At 43.8% G+C, this 12,412-nt stretch overlaps 1 protein-coding gene across 1 annotated transcript in view; it reads right to left on the reverse strand.

Annotated features, from left to right (window-relative positions):
- Positions 1-359: 359 nt before the first annotated feature.
- WDR17 (WD repeat domain 17) overlaps positions 360-12,412 on the reverse strand; it is a gene marked incomplete at both ends in the record, with an annotated part of 51,929 nt that continues 39,876 nt past the window's right edge. The window contains 9 exons of the mRNA XM_082483114.1: positions 360-479; positions 2,192-2,375; positions 2,569-2,664; positions 5,501-5,602; positions 6,494-6,596; positions 6,685-6,826; positions 7,948-8,048; positions 8,929-8,960; positions 12,160-12,299. Of these exons, the coding sequence (XP_082339240.1) occupies positions 360-479; positions 2,192-2,375; positions 2,569-2,664; positions 5,501-5,602; positions 6,494-6,596; positions 6,685-6,826; positions 7,948-8,048; positions 8,929-8,960; positions 12,160-12,299 (1,020 nt within the window). The remainder of the gene's footprint in view (positions 480-2,191; positions 2,376-2,568; positions 2,665-5,500; positions 5,603-6,493; positions 6,597-6,684; positions 6,827-7,947; positions 8,049-8,928; positions 8,961-12,159; positions 12,300-12,412) is intronic.

Consider the following 12,412-nt stretch of genomic DNA (forward strand, 5'->3'; position numbering starts at 1 on the left):
AGACAGTTCCTGCCTTCCTTTACAAGGCGTCTGTTACCCAGAGCTGACTCAAATATGTCTGTATTGTCTGACAACGCTATTCTTATTTAAGAAAAAACCAAAACTAAACCCAAAACATGGCTGTCTATAAAGTTAGGACCTTTTCGTTTTTTCTTTGGATTCTCAAATAACTTTTTCTTTGGATTATCAACAAACGTTTGTATAGAAATCCTTTCCTTGTTCTCATTTTACAATTTTCAAAGTCCAAGTAATTGTCCCATTGGATGGAATCTTCCCATCCTTTGCCCGTCAAGGTGAAATCAGAATTAAGCCCCCGAGTGGTATTTTAAGCGCTACGAAGCACAGAGGAAAACGCCTCATCAAAACGGGTTCAGTCGTATTCCTGTTCCCAGTGGCGAAAAAGGATTCACTTTGGCCCACATCAAAGCATCGTTCAGTGAAACGGCAGATTTTCCGTCTTCAAGGAAGAACACCGGACCCTGCACAGCAAAAACGGTCGGGGAGGGAGGGAAAAAGCGAGAGCACACGCGGACTTGTGTAAAGGCTGCGCCAACGGAGAGCACGTTCGCTTTTATCTAAGGACCCGAAAACCTCATTTACAACTATCGCCTGCACCCTGCAAAAACCGTACCCCACCGACTGAAAGCTTTGGTAAGAGTTACACATCGTAAATTGAGTGAACGTTCCAAAATCCGAAGACCCAACATTTCAGAATCCTTACATTTTTGGTTTGATTTTTAACAATTGTGGTATTTTATATGTGTTTGTCAATCATTCCAGAGTTAAGTTTACCCTGAGTTAGAGTCTGAGGTAACACGATTTTTTTCCTTCAGAATACGTATTTCATTGTGTCTGTCATTACCTGTGCTGACCTGTGCCTGTCCCCATCTACAAAACCCCCCAATATAATGCCTCCACGAATTGTTTTAAAACACGGAGTCTACACGCACTCTACACAATAATTTCAAATTATTGAACCCCCTACTTAAAACTTGTCGCCCCGAGCAATTGGGCTGCGACACCTACGCTACCTTATAGCAGTAACGAAGCGACCTGTGAGCTGCTCCGCATGCCTAATGCGAGGACTCCCGGTCTCGCACAGGACAGAGGAAACGGCGTCGGCCTCGTGTAAGAGCGTAAATTCCTGCGGAGACACTGTCTGGAGAGAGCTTTTTCAGGCTCTGTCAACGGTCCCTTTATGGAAATAACACCGTATACCAAAGAGGCGTTATAAGGACCAGTATGTTTTGACCATAAAGGTCTATGTAGGTGATGAACATGTATATTTGAATATTTAAGCCTCTAATATCTGGTTTTAATTCAACATGAATTACAAGTTTTGTTTCCTGCATTTCCATAACGATAAATGCTAACAATAGAATAACGTTAGCATGTGGTTGAAGAGAAATCATTTCCTGAGTTTTATCCAAGCTGTGGTGAGGGAGGAGGCAATAGGATACTTTAGAGGGAACAATTGGCAAAAGAAATCTGTCTTTTCCGTGGAAATGAAGACATTTTGGATTGGGACCCCGGGCAATTACTTGATTGTAAATTCTTCTTTATACATAGAATCATAGAATCGTTATGGCTGGAAAAGACCTTTAAGATCATCCAGTCCAACCGTTATCTAACTCTACTGGGCCCACTTCTAAACCACGTCCCTCAGCACCGTATCTAGGGGGCTTTTAAATACATCCAGGGATGGCGATTCAACCCCTTCCCCGGGCAGCCTCTTCCAGTCTTTGATAACCCTCTCAGTGTACGAGTTTTTCCTGATGTTTAACCTAAACCTCCCCTGGCACAACTTGAAGCCATTTCCTCTTGTCCTATCGCCCGTTACTTGTGAGAAGCGACTGAACCCCCCCGGTTACCCCCTCCTGTCAGGGAGCTGTAGAGAGCAAGAAGGTCTCCCCTCAGCCTCCTCTTCTCCAGGCTGAACACCCCCAGGGCCCTCAGCCGCTCCTCATCAGACTTATTCTCAAGACCTCTCACCAGCTCCGCTGCCCTACAAATACAGCCCCTCCACAGCCTTCCTTATCCAGAAGATGTCAGCACTTGTCCTCTTTAACTTCTGCTACAGCGACAACAGGGAAAACCTTTTTCCTCCCAAATGATGGGAGAGATCTTCGATTTATGGCAACCTCATGCGGCCGTCACTGAGAAGGAGCACCTCGGCGCTCTGAAGGCGTACCTGTATCCTCAGCCCCGTCAAACAGGAGACGGGAGCGTCGGAGTGACTGGGGAGATTGGATCCGGTGACATAGTCTGGCCCAACCATTCCTTTCAGAGGCTCCTCCTGTATTCGGGACGCGAGGACGGAATACACCGCCCTCTGCGACTCCGACGGCGGGGTGCATGGCACGTCATCGCCAGCCCTGTCGACAACAGAGATGCGTTTTTCAACTCTACATCTCTGTTAGAAATTAAGAGCCACAAAGTACTCTTTTTTTTTTTACATTTATATTCAGATTTTACAAAGGGAAGAAATACTGTTTTTACAACTGAATATTCATATTCCAATAAATATTATATTTCAATAAATGTTCAATTTTATATTTTTCCACCTACTTGTTTAGTTGAGTGCAAGCTCTCCATGCATCCAGTTCCTCAGAAAGCTGTTCAATCTTCAAAGGTACAGACACTTCCCGTCTTTTTAAAAGCTGACTGAAAAGGCACACGCGTAATTAAAGTCCAAAGCAATTCTAACAATGAATGTTTTCTTAAAAGGAAAACAAGACAGATAGGAGTAATATAAAGCTATTTTTGACTGGATATGGAAATAAGTTTATGGAAATAAATTGATCCTTTATGATAATCACTATATTAAACCTTAGAAACATTATATTACTAGATATAAAAAAATATACATTTCCATATAAGTTGGATTTTAATTATCCCTATTTACCGCTTCTTATTTAAGCTTCTCTTTAATTAGCTCTTTTTTTTTTTTCCTCTCTATTCTAAGCCTGTATGTGTTCCTATTTCTTAATAATGACAACTTTACTAAAACTAAGGGCCCACTTTGCCTTTCTATAGCAGATACAATAAAAATGCAGTTCCAGTAAGACGGTGCAATACGTGCTCCGGGACAGCCTTGTTTCCCCCGGTGACTTGCGGGAACCCGTTTCAAACCCCGGCAGTGGCTGCCTTCTGGATTTATCACAACATAATACAAGAGACAGCTATTACCTGACCTAATTCAGCAAACTTCCATTTGTGTTGGGATGCGTTAAAAATGTCCAGTTTAAGCATAGAAGTGTCCAGTTTAAGATGGGCTGGAATCTAAAAATCTGTGAATCTTGAAAATATTGGGCAATCTGAGAAAAAAATTCGAGCAGTATTGTTCTCTGGTTCTTCAAACCGCAGGAGAACTTAAAGCTTGCCAGCCAAAGTACCACAAACTGAGTCTAAAAGATGGCTTGTTACGATAATTAAGTAACAATTAATAAATTTCCGTATCAAGGTAGCCCTTCTGTAAGATCCCAGGCCAGCAGAGAGGAAAGGAGAGCTGCCGAGATTGAGAGGAGCCGAAGGAAAGGGGCAAACACACAGATCTAAGGCATGTTAAATTTCTGTTGTTTAATCATCCTTACGAGGCAATTCTGATAAAATATCAGGAGGCGTAGGACAGCTCCCAATTCTAGCAAGGTTGGAAAGGACCGGACAACACACACGCAACGTTTATTCGTGATGGAGAGAGAAAGGAGCTGGAATGGTTAGCGAGGCTGGCGGGGGCCGTTAGAGCAGCGGGTGGAGCAGTAACTGCTCGAGCAATGCCAGGGCTGGTTGCGCGAGGAAATCAGTGACACCTTGGGGCTGGCCCTGCCACCCAGCAAGTTGGGTGACAAAACCAAAAGGGTTTGACAGTCCCAAAGTGTAAGGAAGAAACGGCAATTAGTCAGCTGGACAGCAGCATCGTTACCAAACCAGACAGGAAGACTAAACAACCGCGGTTATACTCTGAGGAAGGAATAGTGAAGTATCGTATGTACACCTGTTTTATTTACTAGCTAAGACTATAGAATGGTTTGGGTTGGAAGGGACCTTAAAGATCATCTCGTTCCCACCCCCCTGCCCTGGGCAGGGACGCCTCCCCCCAGCCCAGGTTGCTCCCAGCCCCGTCCAACCCGGCCTTGAACACCTCCAGGGATGGGGCAGCCACAGCTTCTCGGGGCACCCTGCGCCAGGGGCTCACCACCCTCAGAGTGAAAAATTTCTTTCTAATATCTAATCTAAATCTCCCCTCTTCCAGTTTAAAACCGTTCCCCCTCATCCTATGGCTCCCCTCCCTGACCCAGAGTCCCTCCCCAGCTCTCCTGGAGCCCCTTTAGGCACTGGAAGGGGTTCTGAGGTCTCCCCGGAGCCTTCTCTTCTCCAGGCTGAACTCCCCCACCTCTCCCAGCCTGTCCTCCCAGCAGAGGGGCTCCAGCCCTCGCAGCAACTCCAGGGCCTCCTCTGGACCCGCTCCAACAGCTCCATGTCCTTCCTGTACTGAGGGCTCCAGAGCTGGATGCAGCACTGCTGGGGGGGGGGGTGGGATGGGGTGGTGTCTCACCAGAACTATAAAGATTATTGATCTTAATCTTTCTCCTTTCATGCCCAAGTTGGTCATTTCAAGTAGAAGTGGGGCAAATGGGGTCAAGTCGAGTCAAGTGTACCAAGTGAAATCAAGTGGGGCAGGTTGAGTGGGGTCAAGTGGGTTGGGCCAAGCCAGATCGGGCTGGGATAAGCCAAGTCTGGTCAAGTCAAGTGGGCTGGGTCAAGTCAAGCCAAGTCTGGTCAAGTGGGCCAAGTCGGGTCACGTGAAGTGAATGAGGTTAAGTCAAGTGGGTGAAATCAAGTCAAGTCAACTGGGTCAGGCTGAGCTGGTTCAAGTCAGTGAAGTCTAGTCAGGTGGGTCTAGTCAGGACAGGTCAAGTCAGGTGACTGGTTGGGGTTCAGCTGGGCCAAGTGGGCAGGACTGGCCCAGGTCAGATCAAGTGGGTCAGGCCAAGTCTTAATGTCTGGGAACCTTAGCCCACTAAGTAACAGAAGGTCTAGCCAGGTTTCTTGGTGGGAATCAAGCTAGTGCCTAGCCATGAACTCCAAATGCAAAGCTTGTCCTTGTTGCTACTGAGCAAGTCTGGGCAAGTGGTCTACACATAGATACAAAAGTAGAACTTCTACCATCTCCATATAATCATGCATGGAGGTAGTGCTGAATACTTATCTACTTCTCAAAGTTGTTTTTCTTACACAGCTAAGAGTTTGACTGAAATCCTGGATTCACAACTTGCTGCCTTACCTGAGGGACTTGTACATGTACAACGCACAAAGAAAGTAAAGGAGGTTCACTATGCCGGCATGGGTATGCCCTCAGAACTTTATAACAGAACTGCGAACTCAGATTTTTTTTTTTTTTTTTGAGGGGGGTGGGGTGGAAGGAGAAGTGGGGACAACGTATGGCATACACCATAATAGGGCCTGGGATTTCTCAGTGTTACTGAAAACAGAATATTACCTTGTATACTCATACAGTGCAGGTACAATGCTATTGTATTGTCTTCTGATAGCAAGTAAAGCGCCAATGTAGCCACACAAAATCAGCAACTCATTCCGAAATCTATAAATGGATAAGTATTAATCAGGAACAATAACAAGCATTTGCAAAAACATTGAACAACTTTATATTCAAATTATAATTTTAAAACCTAACTTATCCATCCATCTTTTGTGGAGAATATTTGTTTGCTGATTATGCTTATTGTCTGTGTGACGTAATTGGTAAAACAGACTCCATCTGCTTTATATTGACCTCAATTATTATATTTTAAATAGCACGTGCAATGCATAGTTATCAACCACAACCATGGAAAGTTACAAAAACAATGTCACTCAGCTCTTTTAACGTGACAAAACTCTAAATGTAAATAAAATCGCCCCACGTAGTAGGGTGGACTTCAGTTTTGCCAAGTTTCCCCGCAGGAAAGAGTTAAGCTTTTTGCTCCTTTTAGTTCTTCCCACCTGTGCAGGGACTCAGGCGCAGCTGCAGCCATCGGGCATAAAGGTGAACCACAGCTATCCAACCATTTCAGACTTAATTCTGAGTGACAGCTCAAATTCCCTTAACACTTTGACATAAACCCCATCTTACGTGTGGTACCACTGCTTTTTTTCTTGAGGAAACTGAAACCAGAGCTGATCAAAGTGAGATTCTTCAAATAAGACCAACATTGATTCACCCATTGTAAATGCCCACAGAGAAAAGAGCAGTAAAATATCTTTTTTTTCTTCTTGGTAAACCTTGACAATTGTCCCGGTTTGAGGTAAATTAGGAAAATTCCACATTCTATTCCCCAGATTGGGAACTAGCCTGCTTCTTGCAATTTTTTTTGTACCCATCTTCTGGTAAAGAAAAAATGATAATAACAACATGCACCCATATTTTTTTTTTTTATTTCAAGTTGCCTTTAACGAAACTTCCACTTCTATTAAGTAAGGAAAATATACTCACTCACTACATTTATGCAACACTAATCGTTCAGTGCGTATGTAACTTAGAAGATCAAGATACGGACAGACTGAATCTAAAGTCCAATCTGAGCCACAAAGTTGTTCTGTTGAAAAATAGAAACAAAAAGATGTCAAGAGGCAAGCCACGCACATGACTCGCGCTTCACAAGGTTTCGTCCTCCAAGCCCCTACCTTTCACATACTGAATGCCAACAGGGAGAGCCTTCTCAGGTTCTGGGCTTAACAGATAGTACTTTATAGTTTCGAATATATCCCCGTCTGCCTGAACGGCCTCTGCCAATCGCAGGCATTCTTCTACATCCGGAAGATTACACTGGAACACAAAGATTTTACCACAGAATTATTGTAATATTCCAACAATTTTCTTAAGATGAGGAGAAATACTGAAGTTTGCACATAAACATAGAATGGTTTGGGTTGAAAGGGACCTTAAAGACCACCCAGTGCCACCCCCCTGCCCTGGGCAGGGCCACCTCCCCCCAGCCCAGGTTGCTCCCAACCCGTCCAACCTGGCCTTGAACACCTCCAGGGATGGGGCAGCCACAGCTTCTCGGGGCACCCTGCGCCAGGGGCTCACTGTCCCCCCAGGAGAGAATTTCTCCCTAATATCTCATCTAAATCTCCCCTCTTTCAGTCTGAAACCATTTCCCCCCATCCTATGGCTCCACCCCCTGATCCAGAGTCCCTCCCCAGCTCTCCTGGAGCCCCTTTAGGCATTGGAAGGGGCTCTAAGGTCTCCCCGGAGCCTTCTCTTCTCCAGGCTGAACAACTCTCCCAGCCTGTCAACAGTAGGATCAAACTCTCTGTGAAAGAAGCGTCATTGTTTGAAGGACGTACCTGCATACAATGCGCATTAAGAAAGCCATCTAGACCAGAGAACAACACAGGAGGAAACGGTCTGTAACTTTAATTTAAGCAGTATCAGTTTCCATCACTAAAGTTTTTGTGAACTTTTTACTACTGCTTAAGAGATGTACAGTCTGAGCTGAACATTAGGGGAGTTGGTGGAGCAGACCCTTCTGCTGATGATGAGGAAAGGGGGAATTTAAGGAGATTACAGACACGAGATGTAAACCAATTCAGGATAGGACAGAAAACTGATCTGGCAAGACACAATTAGGCTGCACTTCAGTGGGGAGGCGGTTATAAATCACACTGATAGGTGATCCTGAAGGTCATAAGCTACTCCAGGAGGTAACCCGCGACATGGGGAGACTACACACAGAGCAGAATTCAAGAACTAAAGTTCTTCTTGTGCAATACTGAAAATTAAGTCAATAAAGACTAAAAGAGCAAAAAAGGATATGTAACATATAAGACTGGTAGTGACAAATTCATCACACAGATTCATTTGGCCTTAAATTTTCTGAAATTAGTAAACAAATCAAAACGAAACCTCTCATTAGTGTTCAGGTAAATTCTTTTTCATTGTACCTTTTCATGCAGGTCATTTATTTCTGCTACGCATCCAGGATAAAAAGCACATAGTTTTACTAACTGCAGTTTATTATCAGGAATCATCATAAGAAGATCAGCTGCTAAATCCCTGCACAAACAAAAGATGACACGTCGTTACTCTTGCTGCCTTGTAACAGGAGGAAACTCTCTTTTCTCTTTTACATTCCTTCTATAACAAAGAGTTTACTGAAAAAAAAAAATACTATTTCCAGAGAAGAGCAGAAGCAACCCCAGTCTCTACGACTATTTTGGTGCAATAAATGAAGCTTAATCTATGAATACGCGAGCCAGGGTGGGATGGGAGAGTAGGACCTCTCCAATTTGAAAAGAGGGGAGATGTTAATGGGGCTCTGCGTCATGAAACCATCCTCCAACTTCCAGGCTTCTCGAGCTCCACGGCACCAGCACAAAGCATCTCTCAGTCACCCCAAATGGCTACTGCTTCTGCGACATTACAAAAGAGAGATTATACAGGAAAACTATGTGATGCTTATTTTCATCCTTCCGAAAGGAAAACTGGGGTTTAGCAACCTGACATTTCTGAAATATTCCAAACCTTTTACCATTTGTTACCCTCTCCTTAACATAACAAGTAGCTAGATGGAACACAGGTAAATATTAATAAATTATTTTGAAAAAAAATATTCTATTGAGCTTTTAATAACTGATTATTCTGGTTGTTCTGTGACTCTTCTATTCCTGCAGACACCATTTCTCCTGTGACCCACAAGACTGACTCGCCCCTGTGTAAGGCAAAACTCCTGCTGGATTCCCCTGGATTTTCAGAGTGCGGTCCTTGGCTTAGAAATGTTTTGGTAAGCTACTGTCCAATATTTGCAACTGCTTTCTAGCCCGCTGCCAAGTATTCATCACAATTAAAAAATCAGAATGTTTAGTTTAAGCTTATTTTTAGCATTTGTAAAGTCACACGCTTTTCAACTCTCTCTTTCTATAAACAAGCAAAATGCCTGTATCCAAGTGATGGAAAGCTAAAAGGAAGACATTGAAACAGTAATGAACAAAAATTTGGTTTGTATTCTTACTTTACAGAGGAAAAAAAATAATCTAATAGCAAATAATTAAACTACAACAGGAGATCTAAGGGTCAGGTTAACCGACTTTGTTTAACAACAACAATAACAAAATGCTTTTGGACAGCCTAAAGGTCTTTGGAAAAACCTGTTATACCATTACCATGCAATAGCCACTTTTCCAAGTTACAGACGGGCTCGTTCAGAATACAGTGTATTTCACAAGTTCTTAAACCATTTTCCAGATGAGTTATTCACATGTACTAATCTTCACAGGCAATTTAAACATTTTTTCAAAAGTGATTAAAAATTGCTCAGCCAAAAAACTGCAATCAAATGTTCATTTAAAAAAAAAATCCAAAGAAGCTCTCATATAACAGCCTACAAATTGTGTTACCCGGAATGTTTTTTTAAGAATTAAACTGAAAACACTGTCAGTATAAATAATGAAATCAGGTGGCTGAGTCTGCATATGCAATATTCAGTATCTCAAGTAAAATACCATGAGCCTTCTGAAGAGCAGAAGGTTGCTTTTAACAGTATTTACGTGCTGAACGCAAATAAAATTAAAATGGTGTTCTTAAAGACTCACACTTTTTCCCAAGGCTGTAGATTTGGAAAGATGGGGAAGGGCATGAGTGTTTAGCTTTGACTTTTTTGTTTGGATTTTATATTTCAGAGCACTTCTAAAAAAATAAATAAAAATAAAAAAAAAACCCGAACCCCACAACCAAACCCCCAAATCCATTCTACCAATAACTGATTTCATTACTGACCAATCAAGGTCCTTTCGGTATTCCTTGAGGTGCCTACAATGAAGTGCCTCTCTACAACGAAACGTTTCCAACTGATGGATATCCCTAAGCATAACCACCAGTAAAACCAAAACGGGAGCCCCGCAAATATCGGAGGCCCCTGAACTCCAGCTTCCCCGTACATGATCTCACACATGCAGTAGATGAAGGGGTATTACGCTGTGCCAGTATATCTCTTTATTACAAAATATGAAGGGATTCAGGAATCTCTGATCTTTTCCTACAGAATAGGAAAATACCCTGTAAAGGCCCCAAATCGGAGCCCGGGATCGCAGGCTGCAGCTGTGACAGCCGTTCAGTACAGCGTATGAAACCCACTGACAAATCCAGATCGATACTTGGGCAATATGCAGAACACCAATTTGAAATTTTATCACATATACCCATGTAGACCCCAGTGTACACATGCCGTAAGTTTGCAGAAGTTTGATGTACATAGACGTGATGCCGTACTACTGTAAGTACGTGTGACAGCACTGAGACAGACCAAGCTTTTGTTATGGAACTGGAAAAAAAAGAATCGTGGAATCACAGAATGGGTTGGGTTGGAAGGGCTGTCTAGTCCAACCCTGTTGCCATGGGCAGGGACATCTTCAACTAGACCAGATTGCTCAGAGCCCCTTCCAAACTGGCTTGGAATGTGTCCAGGGATGGGGCATAGACCACCTCTACGGGCAACCTGCGCCAAGGGCTCACCACTCGCACAGTCAAGAATTTCTTCCTAATATCTTATCTAGATCTCCCCTCTTCCAGTTTAAAACCGTTCCCCCTCATCCTATAGCTCCACCCCCTGATCCAGAGTCCCTCCCCAGCTCTCCTGGAGCCCTTTCAGATACTGGAAGGGGGTCTAAGGTCTCCCCAGAGCCTTCTCTTCTCCAGGCTGAACACCCCCAACTCTCCCAGCCTGTCCTCCCAGCAGAGGGGCTCCAGCCCTCCCAGCATCTCCGGGGCCTCCTCTGGCCCCGCTCCAACAGCTTCATGTCCTTCTGCTGTTGGGACCCCCCCGAGCTGGAGGCCGCACTGCAGGGGGGTCTCCCCAGAGCGCAGCAGAGGGGCAGAATGCCCTCTCTCGCCCTGCTGGCCACGCTGCTGGGGATGCAGCCCGGGACGCCGGTGGCGTTCTGGGCTGCCAGCGCACGTTGCCAGCTCACGTTGAGCTTCTCATCAACCGACATCCCTAAGTCCTTCTTGGCAGGGCTGCTCTCCACCCCTTCATCCCCCAGCCTGTATTGATACGGGGGTTGTCCAGACCCGGGTGCAGGACCCCGCACTAATATACACTGTTCTTCTTAACTCCCTGTCCAGTGCTTCCCATCAGAGGCTACATAAAAATCACTCTTCACAATGAAGGCAGGGAGATCAGAGAAAGAGCTTCAGAGAGTTTAAAAGCTGCAGATGGAGTTACCAAAACCACCCTGTTAGCACTGGTGCAATGCAGACATGCTAAATCACTGCAAAACCAGAGCAGCAAGTCATCCATGTCCTATTTTGTCTTTTTCTCCAACGCTTCGCTGTCTAAGGCAGGCTAAATGCTCTGTAGGGAGGAGGTCCACTATGTTTCTCCCAGGCTACCTCTACATGCTTAAGCAAATACCAGCTGATGCTTAATTGCAATATCTGTTTTCTATGAAATGTCAATTCTGAAACACCTGTACAGCTGCCAAATATACTTTAGAATGATGTTCTGCTTTTCATTGGAAGACAAAAACCAGACCAGAACTGTATCCTTCAAAGTGAAACCACTGCAAGGAGGAAAAGAAAATTTAGCAGAGCTAAGTTTCCCCTCTATGCAAGAGAAATGACCTGCTCCTGCAGAATTAAATAGTAATCTTGTTTCATCCTTAAGTTTTGTCAGCTCCCTTGTATTCCCAATACCAATACAAAAGAATTCCTCAGCCTCTCAGGTTTTTACATTTTTCAAGCAAGTACTTAACAATCCCTTCACAGATCCTACTTAAGCTTCTGTTCCTTTGACTTTATAATTCAATTCTAGCCTTACTTTGTCTGAAGCAGTCATTTTCACTCAGTACAGACTAGGACTCACTATGTTACCTAGTGCCCAAGTACCTCGGGTTTTTCAGCGGGTTTCTTACTCTGTTTGACAACGTCTCTTCTCTCATTTGCAATGCATACATAATATATTTAGAGATTAAATCAGAACATTTACGCGCTCTGTGCTTCAGAGGTCTAACACAGCGATTCATATGCGAGCAGCAATTCTTACTCTACCTACCCACAGTGGTTTGGTGTCTATGAAAGTTTCAGAATGAAAGACCTTTATCGTTTTGTCAGGGGGAGGAAAAAAAAAAATAAAAATCTTCTTTGGATTAAGAAATTCTTACCATGTTGTTACTGTCATACATTTTCTTGCTAGTAATTCTAGGGCATAATGTGTTGCTTGTGCTGCACTTTCTCCTAAGACAGTACCCACACTGATTGCCAACTCCAGTTCGTTTCCACGAATCAGGTTTGCCATCGCAAGCTTGCTCAATGAAAAAATTATATCATTAAGGCACACAAGCATTCTTGGGGATTCACCACATTGAGTATCTGACATTCATTTATGAAGCTGCTTTTTACAGAAGGACAAAATAC

The sequence above is a fragment of the Vanellus vanellus genome (assembly GCF_965231255.1).
Source record: "Vanellus vanellus genome assembly, chromosome: 4".
NCBI lineage: Eukaryota > Metazoa > Chordata > Aves > Charadriiformes > Charadriidae > Vanellus > Vanellus vanellus.